Consider the following 24,220-nt stretch of genomic DNA (forward strand, 5'->3'; position numbering starts at 1 on the left):
GAATATCTTTTGTATTTTTAGTCCTAATTAAGATTTTTTAAAGTCACAAATTCTACATTTATGTAGCAGTAAACATTTATTTTATTATTAAAACCACAGAAAACTCGGATAAATGTCATTTAAATGCATTAGTTTGTATTAAACATTGCATTTTTCACATCTTTAAATTTAAAAACTGTACTCCAGATTTAAATTCCCAATAAAAACTTTTTTTTTTAGTGCATCTCCACTGTTCTGTGAGCGGCTCCTACAGAACCACCTTTTACATTTCACCGTACTGAAAACTTCTGTCCTAACAGCACGACTTAATCATGTTTTATTATACCTGCGAGGGTTCCCTTTGGCTGAGTCGAGCAAAGATTGATCTCCTGTCATGCAGCAATTTCCACCGATACATGCAAACTCGTACATTTAGAGGAGACGTTTTTGTCATATACTTTTTTTTAAGTGATTATTAGTCTTTGAAAGTGGAACATTTGTCATTTTCAATTTAAATTAAACCGTTTTAGGTAGATCTGAAGGTAAAACATGCAAGTTTGTCCATTATTTGATGTTCTATATAACAATCACTGCAAAATAAAATCTAATTTTTATGAAAAATTTGCAGTTAAAATCTACAATTCTCTTCATTAATCAAATAAAGTAAAACTGGAAACCATCATTGAGTGTTTTTATTCATAGGTGCGAGATGAAGACTGTACAGGGGGATTTAGTGACGTTATTTCATGAACAGGCAACAATTAGACAAGAATTATCTGTCCAGGTTTTCACACACAAACGCGTCTGACGAGCAGAAAGTCTGCACACTTTGCCCTGGGGTTTGTACCACAATACATAGAGAATCTTTACATACAATCTATAGAAACAAGTGAACTCAAAGTGCTATAAATTCATGCTACAGTGCTTAATAATTCCAGAGGTGATCCTCACTCTGCCTAAAACAAAGAAAAACCATCTTCACGTCCATAACTAAGACAGTAACTCCATCATCTGCTCCTGCAGTTCAGCTCGTCTGCATCGGCACAACTACAGCAACAACAACTTAAACGCCCTTTTTCTTCTAGTGATGCTACAATTCAATTTTTGTAAAATATAATCCTATACAACACGTTCCACACGTCCTACTGTATCTACAGTCAAAGCACCAGAACGAAAACATTTCCACCGAGTCACAAACATTCTCCTACGTAAGGCCCAAAAAAAAAGAATAAATACGTGAATTACAGATGGACTCAGGTGAGACTGATAGAAATAAAGTGCCTCTTGTGTGGACGGGTTGGTGTGAGAGCTGCTGTACATGAGTAGAGGTTTGGATTTTGGTGGAGGGGCGGTCGGAGCGGGCGCAGCTCAGCGCAGAGAGCTGACGGGCATGCAGTCGCACAGGGCCCGCCTCTCGGCCCGCAGCACCAACGTCTCTGTCTGCAACACAGAAGCAGCAAAGGTTTAAAGACTCCGAGCATCTTTGGAGCTATTGGAGAAGCAGAAGTTTATTTGTTGTGTTTTTTTTTTAGCCAAAATCAACAAAACTGTGTCGTTTTCTAGAAGATAGCAGTAGTTCATTAGAAATTTGCCTGAGCAACTCCGCCCCTCTTCCCATTACTGAGAGCATTTATCCCTTTTTAACATTAGCGGTGCAACAAAAAATAGTGAGCAATATTGAAGCTACCCAGATGAACAGTTTTGATCCAGATTCCAGCTCAGACGAGGAAAACAAAAATGTTAAAAAATCTAGTCGTCTGCAAGTGGATCCATCAGAATAGAGCCTGTCTAGCATATTTTCTATGTGACAAATATGCCTCTTTTTAAGCGATTCACAACAAGTTAAAGAAAAAAATATTCTAAAATGCAATTTTACGCTTAATTTGTCCTCCATCATCAGAAAAATACAACAATAACATGTTAAAAACACTATTTTTGATGGATTTAGTCTTTAATCTCCAGGTAAAACTAAAGATTGGCTGCCTTTAAGGACAAAAAGTCATAAAGTGTGAATTAATTTTGAACCTGGATATTAATAACCCAAGAAAAAAACTTTTTTTTTTAATTCTTCACATCTGTAATTAAAATGATAAAAAAAAATCTATAAAATTTCATCAAAAAATGTGGTCAATTTGTAAATGAAGTGCATTTACAGACACAAAAAGGAAATAAATGAAAATAGTGTAATAAATGAATTATCCATCAGTCAGATATGAATATAGGACTCAAAACCATAGAAATCTGGGGAGTCACAGACCCTGGCATCCAGGTTGAAAGCTGTCTTCTTTAGATCCTGAAGCGCTCTCTGCATGAACTCAAAGGCATGACAGTCCACACACGGGCGACCTGAAAACACAACAGTCCACATATGACATACAGTCATATATACATATGAAAGGGGCGGTGCAGGCCTGGAATCCTATTGCAGTTAGTGGACCAGTGAGGATGATGACGTACTATTCCCTCTGTGTGGTCCCAGTGGGAGATGAAACCCATAAAAACTATAAATGCAAAATATATATGTATATATTTTAAAGGACATCGCTTGGATTGACAGATTTCAAATCCCATCTCAAATCCTAAAAAAAATAAATGTTATTTTTACATCCACCTACTTTCGGCTGGAATCACGGTCCCCGTCTCCTGATCCGCATCAGCGGTACCGAGGCAAACGAGCTGCACCGCCAGGAGAACCACGGCTGCTTGCGCATAGCCACGGGAAGCCATCGATGACGCCGTCAGGTCCCTTTAATTCAAGATTGGGAAATACATTTTTTTAGATCTACAACGAGGCCATCCGGAAATTAATTAGCAAAATGTGTAATGGATAGGTTATTAAATTCTCGTTTTTTTTTTTTTCAATCCGAGTCGGCGCGTTTTTAAATGTGATTTAAAGATAGCTCCATCGGTGTAATTTACCTGCAGTCAATCAGCCACTGGTGTTTCGTGGAAATCACCGTGAGAGGACAAACGAGCGCTATTTGAGGAACATCCACCAAGTGCGCATGCGTCAGGACAAGCTCTAATTTGCAACGCTTTGGGACAGGAACCGGAATTTCAGTCATGATTTTCAGAATAAAATATTGAATTTCTACAATTTTTAAAAATACCTTTTAATATTTTGCACTTATATGTATATTTTTAAGTGAATAAAATCAATTACATTTTAACTAACTTGCAAAATGTTAATGAAAAAGAGAAAACAATAAATTTCGTCAAAAAAGCCGCACATTTTATACAGAGAACAGCACCATAAAAGTGATACAAAGAAAACATTTAGGTCAATTTAATAACAATATTTATTATTATTATTAACAGTAGTTATCAAAGTTGTTGTTACATGTTACCGCCCACTTGTGGGCGGGGTCCTACGAGCTGTTTTCTTAGGTAGCCTGCTAAAATGCCCGAACTCAAAACACTTCTTTTTCCAAGATGGCGTCGATGAAGGACAGCGACACTGGCCTGTGGCTTCACAACAAACTAGGATCAACAGACGAGCTGTGGACACCCCCGAGTATCGCTTCCCTGCTCACAGTGTCAGTAATTGACAATATACGGTTATGCTTTTCCAGCCTGTCGCCGCCGGTGAAGCTGAAACTGCTTCTAGGGATGCTGCATCTTCCACGGCGGACCGTTGACGAGGTGGGTCGCTGCTGCTGCTGCTGCTAGAGGTTAGCTTGAAAAGTCTCTGCTTTTCTTCACTCAGGGAGGATGGTAAGTTTAGTTCACAGTTAGTTGCAGGAAAAAGTCTTGCTCAAAGTGCGTGTCAAAGTCTTGTCAAAACAAAAAAACTAGCAAAAATGAAGAATGTTGACTGTTAGCTAATATGGCTAACTACTTCTAAAAGAAGCAGCAGGTTCGTTCCGCGCATGATTTCCGTGAGTTTTTACCTTCGCTTCAAGTCAGCAGTGTTCTAAAAAGTAACTACGGTCGAGAAGCTGCTCCATGACTGGAGTTTTCGGCGCCACTTTAACCTCGGTTTCCCAGCGACAGTGGGTAACATTTGCCTGGTGGCGGGCGTTCAGACATTGTGGTGGGACGGAAGCTGCTGGAGCGTTCGCTGGGTCGGAGGGCGGAACCAACCGGAGTCCGACATATCACTTGCTGTGCTGCCCCTGTCATGACTTATCTCACCTTTTTATTTAAACAAAATACAACGAGGGGTTAAAAAAATATTTATTCAAAAATATGTAGTTTAAGTGCTCACAACCTCGATTAAAAACCTCATTTGTTACAGTTTTTATTTTAATTTAAAGCTATATTTGCTTAACTATTGGATACAACCTCCAATTATTTGCAGGATTTTTATCTTTCGAACATTCAAATATATATTTCAGCTATTTAACTCTCAATTTAGTTGCTCTGTTAGATTTTTGTTGTTATAATGTTGTTAGTTGAGTGTTTTTAAGACCCTCTCTGATGAAAGTTGTTGTTTTTAGCATGTTCTTGTGCTATTTCTCTGATGATTAAATAAGAAAATTAAGCTTAAAATTGAATTTCTGAGTGTTTCTATCTTCAAATTGTTATTAATCAGGAGCAAACAAAAAAAAAATCTCACTTTGGCTAAAAATTGTGCTGCTGAACACCTCAGATAGCTTCTCTTTTGTTGCAGTGGTAATGTTAGATTTGTGGTGTGAGGGATTGTAAGGTAGCGAGAGAGTGTGTACACAGATGGTTGATGGGAAGGGGTGGTGGGGTTGGTCTGCATGAACAGTTCCCCCCACAATTTAGTCAAATTTTTGAATGAACTAATGCAGATCTGCAGAAACTATGTTCTAGAAAGCTAGACAGAGTTTTTGATTGTGGCTAAAACTAGCTTAATCACAATTAAAAAAAACAATGGAAACCCCATTATAATTGATCAAAGGCGATTATTTATTTTATTTTATTTTTTTAAATTATTTTAACTGTTTAAAAAACAGTGATATCATATATCCCAACTAAGTTCTGATGTGTCATATGTGAAAACTTGAAACTGGATCCTTTGAGAAATTTGATAACCAAATATCATTCTGCTTCGTTTTTCCAAACTTCTCCCCCCAGATGAAGGAGGCCTTGTCCGAGATAATCCAGCTGGCTACGGTGGATTCAGAGCCATGGGTGCTGATGGTTGCAGATATTCTAAAGTCCTTCCCAGAGACGGGATCTCTCAATCTGGATTTAGAGGAGCAGAATCCAAATGTGCAGGATATTTTAGGAGAGCTCAGGGAGAAAGGTTAGTACAGTCTGTCAGTCTTTAACCTTGTTTACATATATTTGAAATTCAAATACATTTAAAAAAATCCATCTGCTGACTTTAATACTGTATTTTAAGGAAAAGCTAAAATATATTTTTTTTCTTTTGACTTAAAAAAATCACATTTATTATATTTGATGCATATAATACTAATATATATTGTTGAAATCTATAATTAAACCATTTTAAATATAATCTCAAGTTATTTTGGTTGCCCACATTTCTGGTGTATCATATAAAATGTAAACAAAAAAATATATGTACATTATTATTATTAGTATGCTGTTGCATATGAGCAAACAGTTATTTTTTTGTGTCAGAAAAATGTAAATATATATATATTTGGTTAGACTCACTGCGATTAAAAAAAAAAACATGTTTTTCTGGCATTTTTGTCATGATGGAGTACATATAAAAAGGAAATGAAAGTTAAAATTGCCTTTCTGGGTATTTATTTATTCAGATTTTGTGAATCAGGATAAAAAAATAACTTTTTGTGATGTTGAAAATACGCAAGCTCTCTGCTTCGCTCCACAATAAGAAGGGAAAGGGGGCGGGGTTGCTCCACCCACAACTCTGAGGCGAATTTCTGATGAAAACCTGCCGCTCTGCAGAAACTATGTCCTAAACAACGACAGGTTTTTGATTTTGTCTAAAAACAACATATTTATATTAAAAAGATCACTTGTTTCAATTTCAAAGAATTTCTATATTTTCATCAAAGTGACTTAAATTGAATCATGAAGTTCTGTGTTTTTTGCCAAACACCAAGTGGAGGGTTTGAAACCCAGTTCACCATCTTCATGCATCAGTGAGTTTAAGGTCTAGAGGAAGTCCCAGACTCAAACAGATGTCGGCGGTGTGTCCCGTGACTCATTTCTGTCTCCACAGTGAGCGAGTGCGAGGCGTCGGCCATGCTTCCTCTAGAATGCCAGTACTTGAACAAGAGTGCCTTGACCACTCTGGTGGGACCCCTGACGCCTCCCGTCAAGCATTTCCAGCTCAAGAGGAAGCCCAAGAGTGCGACTCTCAGAGCAGAGCTGCTGCAGAAGTGTAAGCTGCTTCATCATCTGTATTTTCTTAAATCAAAAGTTGCCAGTTTTCCTTCTTAGTTTGACAAAACCTGAATGTTCCAGCGACGGAGACGGCCCAGCAGCTGAAGAAGACAGCCGGAGTGCCTTTTCACGCCAAAGGGAGGGGACTGGTCAAAAAGATCGACACGACGAGTGAGCTCACCTCATGTTTGACCTCTGAATTCAAGAGATTCATGGTTTTTACCTCTTCTCCTGACTCCCCTCGTCTTCCACAGCGCCCCTCAAAGGGATCCCTAAAGCCCCGTTCCGCAGCCCAACTGCCCCGAGTATGTTCAGCCCTCCCAGTAACCGCACCCCCATCGCTCCTGCACGGACACCCCTTCGCAAAGAGAGGGGCGTTAAGGTCTGACGCGCCGACTTTCTTCATCTCACGTGATTTCTGTTCAAGATGCTTAAAAATGTTCTTTGTAGCTTTTAGATATTTCTGAGCTGGATATGGTTGGAGCTGGACGAGAAGCAAAGAGGAGAAGGAAGACTCTGGGTATTTATTTCAATTTTTTTATTTATGTTGAAAGGAAAAATGTGTGTTCTTGTGATGATGCTGATGTGGTTCATTCTTTGAACACAGAAACGGAAGCTGCAGAGAAACCAGCCAAAGAAGAGGCCGTGGTGGAGAACACTACGCCAGACTACGCTGCAGGTCTCGTCTCTGCACAGGTATGTCACCTCCGTTCAGTACTTCTGTCCGTACGCTTAAATATAAACCTAATCAAATGTTTTTTTTAATAGAAATTGGGATCCCTGAACGAGAACCCTCTACCATCAACCAGCTACCTGCCTGCCACACCCAGCATGGTTCCCTCCTCCTCCTACATTCCCAGCTCAGAGGCACAGCCAGGTCAGTCCGGAGAGCAAGTGTTGACATCAAGTAGGGCTTGATGGTCGACGACTACTGTAATAGTCGATAAGTCGTTACTTTATATTCTATGGAGTCAGAGTGTCAGCACCAAAAAAATGCACTTTTTAATATTTTTTATAAAACGGTTCCTTGTTCCAGGTGCCGACCTCATTTAATTATGAATGTTTACTCAACATTCTCACTATAGAGATTCTCTTGCTCCTTTCTGTACGTTTTTCAGCACATAAAAACTCAATCACACTTTCAGCGGTTTCAGTAATCTTGATATCAAAACGTTGGTTCAGGACATTACTGCTTGTATTTTTGGTATTTATAAACTTTATAGTTTCTGAAATATTGAGCAAAATATGCCCCATAATGAATGAAAGTCTTCACATTTTAGAAGATTAGAAACTAGCCTTTAAATATATTCAAGATATATGTTTTAATATTTTATAGTAATTAAAAAAAAAAAAGGAGTTTAGCTAATATTTTAGTAACATGCTAACATTTTTGGCTAATGTAGTTTACTGAGGAGTTTCAGGCTATTTTGGAGTTTAGCTAGTATTCAAGTACTGTCATAGTTTTTTCGCTAATTTGGCATAATCTGATGTTTTTATGCTACTTTGGAGTTTAGTTAATATTTTAGCAACATGCTAACGTTTTTGGCTAATTTAGTTTAATGAGGAATTTTAAGCTATTTTGGAGTTTAGCTAGTATTTAAGGAACGTGTTAGGTTTTTGGCTAATTTGGCATCTAGTGGGGTTTTTATGCTAATTTAGGATATAGCTAATATTTTAGCAACATGCTAACATTTTTGGCTAATTTGTTATCTACTGAGGTTTTATAGGCTAATTTAGGTAATATTAAAACAACAGGCTAACATTTTTGACTAATTTAGTTTACTATGAAATTTTAGGCTATTTTGGAGTTAAGCTAGTATTTAAGGAACGTGTTAGCTTTTTGGCTAATTTGGCATCTAGTGGGGTTTTTTGGGCTAATTTGGAGTTTAGCTCATATTTAAGCAACACACTAAATATTTTAGCAAAATTGCCATGTATTAGTGATTTTTAAGCAATTGTACTACAAAATTTTAAGAAATTTAGGTCAACTTCAGCGTTCTTTAACGAAACTTTCAGTCTTTTAGCAAATGTAACAGTTTGCAAATAGCATTTACATTTTCAGTAAATCCCTGTAGCAATTAAAGCAAATTGCGTCACCATTTTCTGCAAAAAGCTTCAGCATGTTCAGCGACTATATTCAGCTAAATGCATTCATACTAGCGTTATCACAGTTAATGCAACTCTTCTAGTTTAATCTTGTTTTAATACGAGAAACTAATGAAGGACAGAGGATTCATGAACAGTTTAATAAACTAAAATCTCAATTGTCTTTATTTAGTTAGTTTAAAGCTAATGATGGTTAAGATGTGTTCTTTTCATCCACTTTGCTCATGACCCGATTAGTCGACTAATCGGAAAAAATAATCTGTGATTAGTCGGCTATTAAAATAATCGTCTATGACCATCCTAACATCAGGTTAACTATTATTCTTTGTAAATGACGCCTTTGTTGCTCATCTACCTTTCTTACAGCGAATGCTGGCGGGTCCAATCGAGACCCGCTGCAGGCTGCTCGCCAGCCCGAAGAGTCGGCGGCGGTGGCTGTCGGTGCGGCCGCCACTTTGCAGACCCAGTACAAGCAGAGGACACCCATGTACAACGCAGGCACCACGGTGAACCCCGCAACCCCCACCTCCCCCAGCACACCCGCCTCCACCCCGGCCAGCAACGGACCCCCCGCCATCGCCAGCCAGCCGGAGACCCCCACGCAGCCTCCCAGCACACCACAGACCCCCACCCCGACACCAGCCCCCACGCCAGCACAGCCCCAGCCCAAGAAGAACCTTTCACTTACGGTAGGATGGGGAACAGGCTGACTGTAAATGAGGAGACTCCTACGTCAGGATCAGTGCGGTTCATGTCCGGTTTGTTTGGATCCACAGAGGGACCAGATGTATGCGGCCCAGGAAATGTTCAAGACGGCCAACAAGGTCACCAGACCAGAGAAGGCGCTCATCCTCGGCTTCATGGCTGGATCCAGAGGTGAGTGACCAAACAGGAAACAGAACCCAGACAAAAAAAAACCTCGTCAATGAGACTTTTGTTTCTTTTTTAATTAAACCTTTCTTTACACACTGATTAAAAAAAAATCAAGTTAAAAATGTCTTTTGAATTATAAAAATACAATAGTCATTTTTGTTTTTTTTAATCTGACATTTTTCGTTGCTGTAGCATTAAAATTATCAGCTAATATGTCAAAACTGCTTGGAATGGTTTTGCACAGAAGGCCTCAGAAACACACGGTTGAGCGACCACTTTCAATGAAACGTCTATTTATATGCGCCGGTTAAAAACTCGTCTTCACACGTTGCTGTGCAAGTTTTTAAGACCGTTTTTGGGTTCTGCTTACAAAACGCAGCCATTGAACTATGGGGTAAGATAGCTGTCGATGAGAAACATATTCATAAATACAAAGTTGTGCACAAATTTATATTTTGTGTAAGCTTTACAGGAGAAAATATGAATACAACATTTAGTTTTATGTAGAGCTGTCAGGCGATTAAAATCTTTAATCGCGATTAATCGCATTGTCCAGAGTTAACTCGCTATTAATCGCAAATTTACATGTGGCCTTTTTTAAAGAATAAATGTGTGGTTTGTGGAATTTAGTAGTTCTACATTAATTATGAAAACAAGAATGACAAAATTACTAGTTTTCATCAGAAAAACTTTATTTTGTAACATTGTATTGAGATAAACTTTCTTAACAATAAAAGGCTGTAACATAAAATGCAAGTGAAGGGCATTTTAAATTCAAAACTTCAATCAACGTTCAGTAAAATAAAATAAAAAACATCAAAAATAACATTTCCATAACACTTTCATGTTCATTTTTTCGTCAAGACCAAATCTTTTCCTCCTCTGCTGAACTACAGTAATGAATGAAATAGAGATTTATCATTTCCAATGAACTTTTGTTTTTTTAAAACATTAAAGACTGAGAAAAGCGGGATACACTGTGGATAGTTTGACAGTCTGTTACTGCCGCCGCGTTCTCTGGCTGCAGCTCGATTAAGTCTATGGCAGCGACGTGTCCAGCGGAGCTCATCATGAATATGCCGGCAGACAGACCGCTATGCTGGGGCTGGATCACGCTTAAACCTCCAGAACATTTAGAACGTCCCCCGGTGCGCTTGCTGTTCGGAACGTCGGGGGTCCGCAGCTCTCGGGACGCGGCGCCGGACGCGAGCCGGTACCACCAGACGTGGTACAGTACGCGAACCGGAGCCGGGTTAGAGTGCAGGAGCTCTCCAGGTCCTAGCGCCGGCCGGTTTTAGCTCGCAGCTCGGTGGTTGGAGACCTGCCCGTGATCTCGTGAGAGCAGCCGGTGAGTTAGAGGACGATGAGGGACGCCCGCGCGCGCGGTATGGAAAGGCACGTATGAGAAAATCCCATTGACTGTAAAAATAATGGACTTATCGAACTATGAGGTCCCCCCATTATATACAGTCTATGGAAAATCCGCGATTAATGCGTCAAAAAAATTGTCGGCGTCAAGCACGTGTCAGATTAATGCGTTTTTAACGCGACAAATCTGACAGCCCTAGTTTTATGTCTTTCTTGAGTACAATTTTCTTTGTTTTGGATAAAATTTTCTCCTGTTAACAAATTGTCAAAAGTACATCATATTTTTTTCTGCAAACTTGTGCACAACAAAATTTATGATTACAACTTTTTTCTTTATGATTATGTTTCTTATTGACAGATCTTATATTGAAGATGTATAGAAATTTAAACCAGTTGAACTTTGAGCAATCAGGGACTTGGATTTTGATTTTTAAGGTTTTAATTAAACATTTTTTTGTGGTAATGTTTGATATCCATTTTTAACAGATGTATTATTGATTATACTACACAATAATTCAACAATGGGCCTAAATCTGTCCAAAAAACTCAAATTTCAGTAGTAAATTTACTATTTTTTTACTGCAAAAATCATAAAAAAAAAATGTTTTTATGGTTTATAGCAAAGATCAAACATTTAGAGACAAAATAAAAATATATAAATTCAAAAACAAAGAAAAATAAAATGAAAAAAATATTAACATTAAACTAAACTAAATATGTTTCAAGAATTTAGAAGTTCATCACAATTGTGTTTTTTTTTGTTTGTTTTAAACCAACAATTTTATAGCTGAAGACTGTTTTGAAACCTTCATGATAATATTTGAAACTTCAAATATTCCTACATCATTGTAAAGTGTTCAAGGACATGCACACAAAATTTAATTTTTTTGTCTCAACTGCAATCGTGTGTGTCCTTTATGTTTTGCAACAAAACCGTTGAAACACAAATCAGAAAGTTTGGGTTGTAACCAAAGCCTGCGTGCGTCCTGCAGAGAACCCGTGCCCGGAGCAGGGGGACATCATCCAGATCAAGCTGAGCGAGCACACGGAGGTTTTGCCCAAAGCCGACGGCACCGGCAGCACCACCATGCTGGTGGACACCGTCTTCGAAATGAACTATTCCACAGGACAGTGGACTCGACTCAAAAAATACAAACCCATCACCAATACCTCATGAGAGCCTCACATTTCCTGGACGACAAAATCTGTTTACACAGTATTCACACGTTCGAGAGATGGAGGGTGTCTGTCGAGGAGAGAACCATCCTCCCTTTGGCATAAAGCAGGACACTGACGTTTTTTTTTTTTTATTATTATTTCCCCACTTTTAAGTTTCTGTTTTTAAGTTGTCTGAATGTTCCGATCAGAAGAGGTGAAGGAGTTCCGCTTTAACGGCCGGCGCGGCTCACGCGCGTGCCGAGGTACAGACGCGGTCGGCGCTTCTTCAGTCCAGAAAAAAGGTTTTCCTGCACAAGAAAAACAAAAAGACATTCGCAGACATCTTTTACCCTCTACCACCAAAATAAAAGATTTAATATCATTAGATGTGAGAAAACCTTGGACACAAATCATTTTCAGCATTCAGAAGAAGGGACGAAATAAAGTGAATTCCAGGAGTCGGTACTCCTTTTTTTTCTTTTTTTTCTAAACAATTTCCTACATTACTGTTTTTCTTTTTTTTTTGTATTTATCTTTTCCATGCGTATTTTGGAATTTTCTATAAAGCAGCTAATTCAATACGAGCGTTTTATCTCCTTACACTGTAAAAAGTAAATTGTATCAATTAACAAAAGCTCCAATATTTATAACATTTAAAATATTAGTTTTTATCAAATAAAATTTCTGAGTTGAGTAAACATCAACTCAATATTTTAATTTGAAAATTAGCATTTTTGTTAATTGATCCAAATGTTTCACTTTTTCCAGTGTACATAAAACGCCTCTCTCACCTGGTTTTACGTCTTTGGTTTGATCAGATTCCTCCTGATATGTGGATTTATTTTACATTGGTCGTGTGGATTCAACCCTCACTTCATCCTCAACATTTAATAACAGATCTGCAGCTTTTAGCTCACTTTGTAGACATCAAGAATATTCAGATTGTTAAAAAAAAAAATCTGCAGGTGAAACAAGAACCGAAGCACCTACAGTAGATTTAGTCTGACTTTTGCTTTATTAAACAAGTTGCAACATCAAATGTCACATCAGGTGTCAGCGTTTACATTACTACGGTTTGGCCCATTTCTGCATTTCCAGTCTTCCTGATCCGTGAACAAAGTGCTACTTCACATTCAACAGTCTCCCGATTAGGTAAAGCTCTTCCACACAAACGGCAACGTTTTTTGTTTTTTTTTGTGTGTGTGAAAGCAGGAAAAAAAGCAGCTACAGTGCAAAGTAGGTGAAACCTGCACAGCAGAGTACAACCTTTGTGTTCATTTAGATGCTGTGCACAGTTGTTTTGTTTAAACTGGAATGATTCTCTCAGTACAAAAACCTCTTGGTGGTAGGAACATTCATTGCACAGTTCTGGAGTTTTGGTCCTCTGTTAGTTGGCTCCGGGGGGCCTCCAGCCTCCGAACGTCTTCTCCAGGTACACGGCCACCGCCAGGGTCAAGTGGTCCTGCATCTTACCTCCGACGACCTGCACGCCCAACGGCAGACCTTCCTCACCCAAGCCCAGAGGACACTGGGTAACCGGCAGCCCCAGGATGTTCAGTATACCTGAGGGGTGAAGAAGACCCTTAAGGTTTTTGCACTGGAACAACACAAAGTGAAAATAGGACTAAATAATTAAAATCATGTCATTGTTGAAAGAAATAATTAGCTTTGCAGCTTGTGGTGTCATTATGGTGAATATGGTAATCACACCTGCAACCAGCTATACTGGAGAAATGGAAGAAGTCTCTGAAAAACTAGTGTACATTGCTCTAGATTGGCAAATATAGACCACAATGCATTGCGTTTCAATGGCAGATTAATATACAAATGTATGTAATTCTTTTCAGCATTAAAACAGTGGATTCATGAATAGTCTTATGGAAAATTGTCATTTTTCGGGTTTTGACTTAGTCAAACCTGTGAAATATTTAGCATTAAAAAAAAAAAAGAAATGTCTTAATTGTACTGAAGGGAGGCTGCAACATCAGGGTATAAAATGGCGCTTTGAACGCGATAAAACTAATTTTTACACTCGTCTTGGAACAACTTTAGTCTATGATAGTACAGACTAAACAGCCATTTTCTGACAGTAATTATTACAGTTCTCAGAGTCAATGAACGCATCGGAACTGAAGTTACCACCCTCATCCATTTTGATTGGTCCTCGTGTTAGCCCCGCCCCAACGCACCACAACGGGGCCAAAAGTTTTGTAACTGAAACTTTCAGATTCGTAAACAAACAAAAAAAAAGTTGAAAGAGAAAAAAAGATTTGAAACTGAAAAATAAGTTTTAAATTAAAATTTTCAGTTTTGAAACCTAAAAAACAGAACATTTGAAACTGAAAATATTTTTTTAAATAGCAAAAAGTTTTGGACATTTATATATTTTTTGACCAAACACCAATATTCTTCTCAATTTAATTTACTTGGGTTTCAAATATTATTGGCCCCGATTTAGCTCCACAGCCCCAAAGCCTTTTTTTTAATACTTTTAGGAAAATTTGATAAAACTTTGCATCAATACATTGTTGTCTTATATATTAAATGTGACTTTTGTTTTGTGCGTGAATAATTGCATAAATAGTACGATAAACTACAATTTTCTTTAAGTGTGAAGTCGATTTTTCCTTTTGAAAGAAGCTCATTTGACTTTCTTTCAAAATAAAAGCAAAAAAGTATTTATAAACAACACTAGTCAAAAATGATGTTTTTCTTGTTATACTTCAAGGCTTAATTTGGTGAGCCTTATCATTTTTCCTATCTTATGATTGGTTAATGATCCAGTTGAAAACGTGTATGAAGAAAACACAAATCTATAGATTTTAGCAACTCCCCTCAGACTTGGGCTTCAGACGTGACCTCAACCTTTGTTACACTGAACATGGAGAGAAAATGACATGTAAGACGAGATTTACACTGTCTACTACTAAAATTAAGGAATAAAGAGACGGAAAATCATGAAAACAGTATGACCGGTTTGTGAAATTCCAGTAGAGATGTAGGAAATCTATTCATGGCTACATAAGACGATTGATTTCAGTGATTAAATCCAAGGAAAGCACTATTAATTATTAGGTTAGATTATTATTTAGTCTATTTTGAGTAAATTTGTCAGGTTTCTTCTGAGTTTTTTGTGTTGTTCCAGTACAAACACAAACAATATTACACGTGAACAGCTTTTCACCAGTGTAGGCGAAGTCAAAGGGTCTGAAGAGAGGGTGGTGGTGTTTGGGTGCCACTCGGGGGTGAGAGGGGTACAAAAGGATCCCGTCCGTGCCCAGCATGTCATCCAGCTCCTTCTGCAGCTTCTCTTTCTTTGGGATGATGAAGGCTGCAGGTTGGGAGATTGGGATCATCTCGATCAAGCCCAACACTGAGGAGATCACAACAAGAAAAAGAGCTGATTTACAGAGAAAAAAAACAAAAACACGAATAACTGCGGTGCCAAGAGTCTTTACAATGCAGCCATTAATGGTTTCTCTTACTGATAGCAGCCATTGTGTGCTCTGACTTTCCCACCATCCTTTTAAGCAACTCCCAGAGAGGCCAGGCTGGACGTCCGGGCTCCCCCATCAGGTCAGCAAACCTCTTGGGAGGCTGCGAAATGAAATCTGTTTAGCTTCACGCAAGCAGAAGCATGCAAAAGTAAAAAAACACCCACTCATTTTGTACATTTGTTTTTTATGACTTTTATTTTAAATGTTCAAATGTTTTTGATGCTAAACTTTATTTACCATGGCTTTTTTATCTGCATTTTTTCAGAATTGTAAGCTAAAGTAGTTAGATTCAATTCAGATGACTCAATGTTTGCAAAGGGGAACAACTTTTGAATCAGGAACAGTTTGCAAAGAAAGGAGAAGTGCCAAGAAAATGAGGATTTATAGCAGAGTTTAGCTCATTTTTATAGCATGCTCAAAACAAGCTCAATTGTTAAGAAAGAATACATACGTTTATTCACATTATCAATAAATATGGACTAAAAATATCACAAAAAATACAGAAAACAGAACGTTAAGATCCTGGAGAGTTTTAAATTTAGGGAAGCAGCTTTGATTACACCAGACTTGTAGTCCTGAGCTAGTACTGGTTTGTGGACTGCAGTGATCTGGCTGAGCACAAACAGGAATGCACAAAGCCATTCAGGAATTTGAAATGGAGTAAAGCAGGGCTGCCCAATCCTGCTCCTGTATCGACCCTCCTGCCTGTTTCCCTGATCTCTCTCCACTTGTTTTCTTGTTGCTGACTCTGGTGTCTCATTCTAATGGACTGATCCAGGTAATCAGCAGCAAGAAGTGCAGGGAGAAGGAGGATCTCTCTGACCAGGATTGAGCAGCTCTGGAGTAAAGAGTTAAATTAGAGACTGGAGTTTAAAGAAGTGAGGATTTTACAGGTTTGGTTAGGCTGTTTTTAATCAAATAAGCTGTAATGACAAAACTAAATGCATAATTTGCATACAATACAAAAAAGGAGCCATAATTAGTAGAAATTAGTATTGCATAACTTACATGGTAAAGACCTGAACTATTTTTTTCAGTTTGATTCCAGTTTTAGAAACAACAGTGTTTTTATCAATAGATTGATGGAGACAACATGTGTGTGTGTGGTGCACAGTGTGCTGGCAGATAAACGGATTAGTGGAGGGTTTCTGGGCAGTGCACCACAATAGGTGCTGTAACTAAGACCTGCAGTGAAACCTGTCTCTGCTTCCCTGCAGGCTCAGTCCTGCTGCTTTTGAACCGTCTGTTTTTGTTTCTTGTCGAAGGATAAAAAAAAAAGGTAGCTGTAGTTTGGAATGGATTCAAATATATTTCTGAAGTACAGTCTTAAGATTTGCTCCTGACTGAAATCTTTTTGTTGCAAGTTTTGCATTAAAAAATGTCAAGTTAACTCTAGAAGTTCCAGTTAGGTGGATCAGGTTTCTGTCATTACAACAGACGTACTTTGTATATTTTAGATCATTATTCCATTGTTCCAAAACATATAAATAAACATGTGGATGTCTAGAATTAATCTTTGGTTAAAATGAAATAAAGAAGAAGCATATAAAAGCATAATCTGCTGCTATTAAGACAAAAGACGTAAGAGATTAAATTTAAATTAGGTTAAATGAAATTAAAATTAAAGCTAAAATTAAATTAAGATAAAATTAAGTTAACATTAAATTAAAATAAATTTCATTAAAAATGATTAAGTCGGTTAAAAACGTCTGAAAACAGCCTTCCTGCTTGAAATAAATGTAAAAGTGTGTGCGTCATCTGGACCTACTTTGCCCTCCTTATCAGGAAGACCCATGTATTTGTCCCAGATCTGGAAGCTATAGCGAAGTTCAGGCAAACACACTTTTTGGACTTGGACTCCTAGGTCGCATTCCAGACGCTCTGCTACCTGCCGAAGAGCAGATAATGAGTTTGAAACCTTCAAAGAGAAGCCTGTCTGTGGTTGGAAGACTTCGGTAAAGGCTTTTTACCTTTCTCTGAATGTCCATCAGCTCTTTGCTGACGGGGTATGTGAACGCAGAGCCGCCGTCGTGGGGGATGGTGAAGAACCGCAGCTTCTTCAGGTCCACCTTTGTGTTTAAAGACAGCCTGAGTGAACATGTGAAAGAAGGTTAGACACTTTCGTCGGAAAGCTTCATCTCCGACGGCGTTTACGGGTGTGTCCTGCATGGGATCAACATCCACAAGAACAGAAATAAAAGCTCAACATCTTAAAATGTAGCTAAAGCAGATCAAATCTCGACAGGCGAAACAATTCCCACTAAGGAGCTTTGAGATCAGCTCTACAGCCATTTCAGGATCTCACATGTTGACGTTGGGTCCTGCCATGATCTTCAGCATGGGCAGCAGGTCTTCAGCGTAGCGGCACATTGGACCAGAGCTGAGGTACTCCGACCACCTGCCAGAGGTTGGGGGGTACTGGTTCTCACAGGACACCACCCCTACAAACGTGGGACAGAGAGAGCTCCTTTGAGATTCATTTTATGGCTACATCAAACTCAATCTTGTGAATTTTACAGCATGAGTGAATCTGAATGAAGGCAACATGTGTGCTTCATTGTTATTGCTTAACAGAATAGATATTTAAAGAAATGGTTTTTAAAAAATGGACAAGATTCTAGAATTTGTAGCTTTCAGACTCATTTTGAAGGCTTTTAAATTGAAAATCCAACTTAAGAGCTGTAAGGCCATTGAAAGCTTCAACCATTATTATAAATCTGTTCCAAGCTTTGGCTACATAAAGGAGTGGTCTGACAAAGATAACAGGGTGTATTCAGACTGGAAAAGTCTGTTGGTCCAGTTTGAGTTTGGTCAATTAGGTCCAGATCAAGTCATTGTGTTTGGTCTGAATTCAGACTGCCGTCTACTGGACACTTCTGTTTCAAACCAAGCTTGTAAATAAAACCACATGACTAAAGATCTCTTCAGTCATTGGCCACGAATTACGGGGGCGGGGAAAAGCAACAAGAGAGAGAATCATGGAAGTCCAACGCTTTGCAATCCCTGTCAGGATAGTTGACTTATTCAAACTTTATATTTTGCTGACCAATTTTTAAACTTTGGTACAGTGGAGGCATGCCGCAAAGGCAGTCACTGTGGAAGTGACGGCTAAGAAGGTACGCTGATAGAAAGTCGGGACAACAGAGTGAGAAGCAATGTGGATCACGTTAAAAGTTGTTTTAATGAGCCTGCATTCGTCCGGACACATTTCAATAAGCTGCTGTGTCTCATTGTTGCTACACATTTGTCCGCGGCTTCCTATTCTGTTTATATCCTGTAGCCGATAAGCTGTCTTTTAGTCCAGTTGTGTTTCTGAGGAATTCTTGAGCGAACTGTAGCTCAGTCCAATTGCAAACGAACCGAGACCACCTGGAAAGATGGGTCTGAGAACGGTTCCTGGGCCCAAACCAAGGTCTGCTTGGGTTTATTCAGACTGAAAATTTGTTCCGGATTATTGGGGGAAACGGACTCTGATTCACTTTAAGAGAACCAAGTGTGCACAGTCTGAATACACCCTTGGTTTCCTGATTTACAGTGAAGAAGAATCTGCTGATTCACCAGCTGCCTCTTGGCACACAATGTTTAAGCAACAGCTAAAAATGTCCAGATCTATGTTAGGTAGGTAAACTTACTTAAAATTCCAGCAAAAATTGCATTTGTGACTGTAAGAGGAGAACAGGTCCATAGGTCTGAGGTGACAAGCATGCAACATTATTATAATTACTAACATTTTAACTGTGTGCCCAATTTGCTAAAAAATATTGATTATTCAAATAAATGTATTCCAAAAATGATATCAACCTCCAAAAGCTCATTTAGCTTAAAAAAATCAAAATTGTGTTGGGAAAAAAAAAGAAATTCTAAAATAATGAGTTTGAATTTATTCTCTCCTCAAAGTGAATTTGATGAGGAGTAGCTCTGTTTAGGTCACTATGGTGTTTCTGCTGATAAAAGAAATCCAAACACATATAGATGGAAAAGACTGGCTCAAACAAACTGTGTTGCTGTGAAAGCTTGAGGTAGACTAGAAATAAGTGGCTTAAACCATTCGTTGGCTGGAGGATTCTAAGACTTGAACCTGGCTGGGAAAGCATTTGCCCGTCTCTTTTAACTCCCCTGTGGTGCCATTGAGCAAAGCCCCAGACTGATGGTTTCAGTGGAGCGGCTCAATGACTACATGTACTTTAATGGAACTTCTGGCAAGTTCCCAGGATAGAGTAAGACCATGATGTGCTAAAGAAGTGACCTTTTATCCATCAATTTTTTTGTCTCATTTAACATTTAAGTACATTTTCTGGCCCAAAGATGGAGGTTTATTTCACAGATAATCTTACACTTTTTAAACAGGATTTACTACAAGTTTATTTGATCAAAAACAAAATATTAACCAAAGAAGTTATACAAAGTTCACCTTCTGTTTCCTATTAACCAAACTACCAGCTTCTCCAGCAGAAATATATCCTCCTGCTATAGTTCCTTCTAATCCATTTGACCCCCAATCTTCCTCATAAAATGCCATAAAACGAGATCTACCCCCCAGCAGGCAGATAGTGGGGCAGATTACAGCAGGTGTTGCAACGTGAAGCTTCTCTTACCGGGAGTGGTTTTGTGGCCAAAGATTCCATTGAAAAAACAGGGCATGCGGATGCTACCCCCGATGTCGGAGCCCACGCCGATGACCGCACCTGCAGAGGCCAGAATGCTGCCCTCCCCCCCTGAGAACGCAGGAACGTGGGAGATAAAAGGAGAACTGTTAGTCTACGTTTTGTTTACTGACTAAAACACTTTTTCGCTACAATACGTGACCCTACAGCTGGAAGAGGTTTGGTGTGAAATCTTGTGAATTTTGCTCCAGACTTCTTCTTTCACAACTCTATTCTGATACATGAAAGACTTGGTGTCATGAAATTGGGGCCAGACACAATGCAAACTTTCCATTGAAGCGAACACTTGAACCAGAGCTGCTGAGGGTGGTTTGAACGTAGCTGAAGTCTAAATCACCCATAGAGAATTACTTACAGCTCCAACTAAATTACGTCCATTCTTTTTGCGATACAGAGGCTGCCATGTTGGATCGAGTTGGGAAGCAGTGATTGGTCTAATGCTGCGTTCACACCAGGTGTGATTTGGGCAGCAGGGGTGTCAAGTTTTATTGTTAGGTCAATGTACGGACGCAATCTGAGGTCTCGCGGCACGGCGTTGCATCAACATACCATGGACTCATCTTTGGGCACGTGATGTTTAAAGTGACTCATCAAAGGATAGAAAAATAAATTCAATATGGCGACTAAATGCGAATATTTTTGTCCTGAACTTTCATACACTTTCGTAACCCCCTGGATTGCCAGAGACGATCCCAGTTATTGTTGGGTGAAAGCAGGAAGCACCCTGGACAGGTCGCCAGCCTGTCACAGAGCCCATGGAGTTGGAACGATCGTGGCCGCTACGCTAGCCAGGGGAGCTATGGCCAGCGTAGCAAGTTCTGCTGCCCAGGGGCCGGCAGAGCTAGCGAGGTTCACTGCCTAGATTGCTGATCTCTGGGCAGCGGAGCTCACTATGCTGGCCTACCGGCGGTCGGCTGCCAGGCAGACCAAGAGCCGCCGCGGGCGCTGTCACAGCGGACGCAATCGTTCTAGCTCCATGGGCTTATGATGTTTTTATTTTCATCAAGACAAAAATAAAAAGACCCTCCAGTTATATTTTCTCCTTCTTGGGTTAATGCTCAAATTGGGCTGCAGATAGACAGAAGTAACGTCTAAAACGGCCATGAGGAGTACACCACACCGGGAGAGACTCTGAATGTTGTGGTGAACCCAGACACCGCAATGTGATTGCATATAAACATATGAACCCAAGTTATTCGCTCAACATCATCCGGGGTGTCAAGGCGTCGACCAGGTAGTTTGACTCGCATCAACAGAGAGGCAGCAGTTGCAAATTTGAAGCGCAAGAACGGTTATTTTGACAAATACTGTAGAATGACTGACTAGTAGCTGGATTTTGGCTTCTTGTAGCTAGCAGGTACTTCCTGTATGGAGTCGCTCTGTCCAGTTCTAATTGCTCAGAGAATTGAGAAGGGATTTATTCTTTGGTACATCTGCTGACCTGAGCTTCCTCCGGGGATTCTCTCCAGGTCGTAGGGGTTGCAGGTAACGCCATAAAGGTGGTTGTGGGACTCGGACCACATGCACAGCTCGCTGATGTTGGTGACACCCAGCGGTATGGCCCCCGCTCTCTTCAGCAAAGCCACTGGAGGCGCATCGACTGTGGCAACAATCCCTCTCCTGGAAACCAAACCTGTGGTAAAGGGCATTCCTGGAAGATGGAACCACAGGGTTAGAGTGGTGTACCGACTGCTGACACGTCAGTTTCAACTCAGTTTTGGATAATGTCTGATATTTTTGATCAATATTGCAATAAAGATATTTATTGTGATACATGGAAACAATTCAAACATATTTCCACTTCATTGCAACAGTTATATTTTAATTAAAAAAAACATTGGAGACGGGCAGGAGCAAACATGAAAGGGCTTTATTTGATTGGTTAATGGCCTAAGGAGTCAAAAACGTAAAAGGTCGTATTTGATTAGTTAAATACTGCAAACCAGGATATAACTTTAGCATGTCTGTAAACATGTAAAGCAACCACTTATTGCACTTCACGCTGTTGCAGTATTGTCATTGATATTGTCATGACGATAAATTGACGACTTATTGTGCCTATTTTTGGGCATGTGAGTGGACATACTGCTAGGTCTCAAAATAACGTTACCCTGTAGAGAATATGACTCTTTCACGGACAGTGGGACTCCCAGGAAGGGCAGACGGTCCTCTAGAACCTCCTCTCCTCCGGTCTCCTCTTCAATCAGCTTGTCGACCTGGGCCGCCTCCTGGAGCGCGGCAGCAAACCTGGACGGAGAGGTTCCCGTCACCTGTCATTTATACTTGCATCTTAAAAAAAGCAATTCAGCTCCAAGAATTGTACAAATACCTGTTGCACACCTAAAAAAAGTAGCAATAAGTAGGCAAATAACTTTTTGATCTATTTTAAAAGCATCCCCAGTGGACTTAACTATGATTATGCAGTTTTTAGCCAATTTTTTTTAAAGATTCTTTTTAGGACATAGTTTCTGAAGAGCAGCAATATTTCAGCAGAAATTTGTCTCAGGGTTGTGGGTGGGACCTAGGTGCGGAGTAAGCCGCCTCTACTTTCCATCCATCCATCTTCTTGACCGCTTCTTCCCTTTCGGGGTCGCGGGGTGCCGGAGCCTATCCCGGCTACTGAAGGGCGAAGGCGGGATACACCCTGGACAGGTCGCCAGTCTGTCGCAGGGCCTCAATCACACACCCATTCACTCTCACATTCACACCTATGGCCAATTTAGAGTCATCAATTAACCTACGAAGCATGTTTTTGGAGAACCCACGCATGCACGGGGAGAACATGCAAACTCCACACAGAAAGGTCCCAGCCGGGATTCGAACCGGGGCCTTCTCGCTGTAAGGCAAGAGCGCTAACCACTGCGCCACCGTGCAGCCCACCTCTACTTTCCATTATCCCTCTATGTACACTCTTTCCCACTATCTTACAGCCCCTCACAACCCCAGACTAGCATTATCAGTGCAACAAAAAGTAAGCAATTAGGGCTGGGTCGATAAAATTGATCAATCAATCTGGATCGATCTAAACTTAATAGATCACATCGATCCATAAAAGTGGATAAAGCTAAAGTCTGTTAGCTTGATGCTAAAGCATAATGGAATTTCCCATAAAATGGCTAATCCCATCCTAATGTGGATTGAATTAGGTGGATTGGAAGAATTGAAAAAAAAAAATGGGATCAAAATAATCCAAGCTCTGGTTAATCAAATCAAATCCGGAAATTATTGACGTACAATTAGGAGCCAAATACAAGATCAGACATGGATCCATTTGTCTGCAAGTGGAGCAGCCAGCATGTTTTCTACTTCACAAATTAGATTTTTTGTTACAGTTTTATTTAATCTTCTCCTGATTCCCAATTTGAATCTTAATGTTCTTTATACATGCCCTCCATCATTAGAAAAATGCCACAAGAACATGCTAAAAACACTATTTTCATCAGAGTGGGTGTTCATAGCTCATTTGATCATAAACAGAGGAAGTTTATCTATTAAATCGGCGTTTTAGTTTGCTTCTCTCACCTGTCCTTCACAACAGCGTTCACAAACGGGTTGACTTCCTGAATCCTGTCGATGAAAGTCTGCACCACCTCAACACTGGTCACCTGCAGGAATCATGCAAAGAGGAAACAGGGGGGAACTGACTGACAAATGTGCTTAAATTTATACCTCAAAGTCGTCTTTTTCATCTATATGTTATATTTATTTAGCATATCTAGAATTAATTGTAAATACATTTTATTCTGAAAAGAGTTTATAAGAAGGATTCCTCCACCTGTAAGTCACTTTGCTGTTTCTGTGCAGAGAACAGGCGCCTCACCTCTGTTTTATTTTTTTAAAATAAACTTTATTAAAACGAATTAACAACAGACAAAAAGTGGTGTGAAAAAATAAGACTTCTAACTTCTAATACAGAGAGAGGGTGTAAGTTTATCAAATATTCAGAGTATTCATGAAGTTGGTCGGTGTGGTGACGCACCTCTTTCCGTCGGATCTTCCTGGCCAGCTGGGTGGCCGGCAGCAGCAGCAGCGGGTTGCTAACGGGCGGCAGCTTGTTCCTGGAGGAGGAAGCAGCGGCTCCGCCAGAGAACAGCTGGAAAAGCATGAGGAAGAAGCCCGCGAAGGCCCTGAACAGGCACACCTGAACCCTTTCCAGCAGGCTCAGCGCCATGGCGACCGAAGCGAGACACGAAGATGAGCGGTCAGTCCTCCAGCGCAGGGCTGTCAAAGCCCCGGTGCATGCCGGTCAATGCAGCGGTGTTCAGAGAGAGAGAGAACCGGGCC

At 39.8% G+C, this 24,220-nt stretch overlaps 3 protein-coding genes across 6 annotated transcripts; 1 reads left to right on the forward strand and 2 right to left on the reverse strand.

Annotated features, from left to right (window-relative positions):
- Positions 1-653: 653 nt before the first annotated feature.
- lg18h4orf48 (linkage group 18 C4orf48 homolog) lies at positions 654-4,024 on the reverse strand. 2 transcript variants are annotated; one of them, XM_024287702.2, is made up of 4 exons: positions 3,870-4,024; positions 2,595-2,725; positions 2,237-2,325; positions 654-1,419 (listed from the first exon to the last, which is right to left on the reverse strand). In XM_024287702.2, the coding sequence occupies exons 2-4, from the start codon at positions 2,704-2,706 to the stop codon at positions 1,348-1,350; spliced, it is 273 nt and encodes a 90-aa protein (XP_024143470.1). In that variant the 5' UTR covers positions 2,707-2,725; positions 3,870-4,024; the 3' UTR covers positions 654-1,347. The 2 variants fall into 2 exon arrangements, with proteins under 2 accessions (XP_024143470.1, XP_024143469.1); XM_024287701.1 differs by lacking the exon at positions 3,870-4,024 and adding an exon at positions 2,899-3,014.
- Positions 3,211-12,233, forward strand: nelfa (negative elongation factor complex member A). Of its 2 annotated transcripts, none has more exons than XM_024287698.2 (11): positions 3,211-3,621; positions 5,023-5,194; positions 6,107-6,268; positions 6,352-6,441; positions 6,525-6,652; positions 6,721-6,790; positions 6,878-6,966; positions 7,039-7,147; positions 8,743-9,065; positions 9,153-9,252; positions 11,610-12,233. In XM_024287698.2, the coding sequence occupies exons 1-11, from the start codon at positions 3,412-3,414 to the stop codon at positions 11,792-11,794; spliced, it is 1,638 nt and encodes a 545-aa protein (XP_024143466.1). In that variant the 5' UTR covers positions 3,211-3,411; the 3' UTR covers positions 11,795-12,233. The 2 variants fall into 2 exon arrangements, with proteins under 2 accessions (XP_024143466.1, XP_024143467.1); XM_024287699.2 differs by having other exon boundaries at positions 3,483-3,693.
- Positions 11,934-24,220, reverse strand: faah2b (fatty acid amide hydrolase 2b). 2 transcript variants are annotated; one of them, XR_002920845.2, is made up of 12 exons: positions 23,916-24,220; positions 23,459-23,541; positions 22,047-22,183; positions 21,378-21,587; positions 19,868-19,987; positions 17,578-17,713; positions 17,243-17,360; positions 17,041-17,160; positions 15,261-15,372; positions 14,960-15,148; positions 13,112-13,338; positions 11,934-12,083 (listed from the first exon to the last, which is right to left on the reverse strand). XR_002920845.2 is itself a non-coding variant. In XM_024287700.2 (11 exons), exons 1-11 carry the CDS (start codon positions 24,105-24,107, stop codon positions 13,163-13,165), a joined length of 1,593 nt encoding a protein of 530 aa, XP_024143468.1. In that variant the 5' UTR covers positions 24,108-24,220; the 3' UTR covers positions 12,772-13,162. The 2 variants fall into 2 exon arrangements, 1 of the variants encoding a protein (XP_024143468.1); XM_024287700.2 differs by lacking the exon at positions 11,934-12,083 and having other exon boundaries at positions 12,772-13,338.

The sequence above is a fragment of the Oryzias melastigma genome, linkage group LG18 (assembly GCF_002922805.2).
Source record: "Oryzias melastigma strain HK-1 linkage group LG18, ASM292280v2, whole genome shotgun sequence".
In the NCBI taxonomy this organism is placed as follows: Eukaryota; Metazoa; Chordata; class Actinopteri; order Beloniformes; family Adrianichthyidae; genus Oryzias; species Oryzias melastigma.

Bases quoted from the DNA above. Each gene is read 5' to 3' on its own strand.
- nelfa (XM_024287698.2), top strand. From the start codon at position 3,412: ATGGCGTCGATGAAGGACAGCGACACTGGCCTGTGGCTTCACAACAAA. The intron at 7,148-8,742 runs GTCAGTCCGGAG...CCTTTCTTACAG, and splicing joins CAGCTCAGAGGCACAGCCAG to CGAATGCTGGCGGGTCCAAT. The intron at 9,066-9,152 runs GTAGGATGGGGA...TTGGATCCACAG, and splicing joins AGAAGAACCTTTCACTTACG to AGGGACCAGATGTATGCGGC.
- faah2b (XM_024287700.2), bottom strand. From the start codon at position 24,107: ATGGCGCTGAGCCTGCTGGAAAGGGTTCAGGTGTGCCTGTTCAGGGCC. The intron at 19,988-21,377 runs GTCAGCAGATGT...CTGCGTTCTCAG, and splicing joins AATCCCCGGAGGAAGCTCAG to GGGGGGAGGGCAGCATTCTG. The intron at 15,149-15,260 runs GTAAGAGAAACC...TGATCTCCTCAG, and splicing joins GCACACAATGGCTGCTATCA to TGTTGGGCTTGATCGAGATG.
- lg18h4orf48 (XM_024287702.2), bottom strand. From the start codon at position 2,706: ATGGCTTCCCGTGGCTATGCGCAAGCAGCCGTGGTTCTCCTGGCGGTG. The intron at 2,326-2,594 runs GTAGGTGGATGT...TTGTGTTTTCAG, and splicing joins GACCGTGATTCCAGCCGAAA to GTCGCCCGTGTGTGGACTGT. The intron at 1,420-2,236 runs GTCTGTGACTCC...TCTGTGTTGCAG, and splicing joins CTTTCAACCTGGATGCCAGG to ACAGAGACGTTGGTGCTGCG.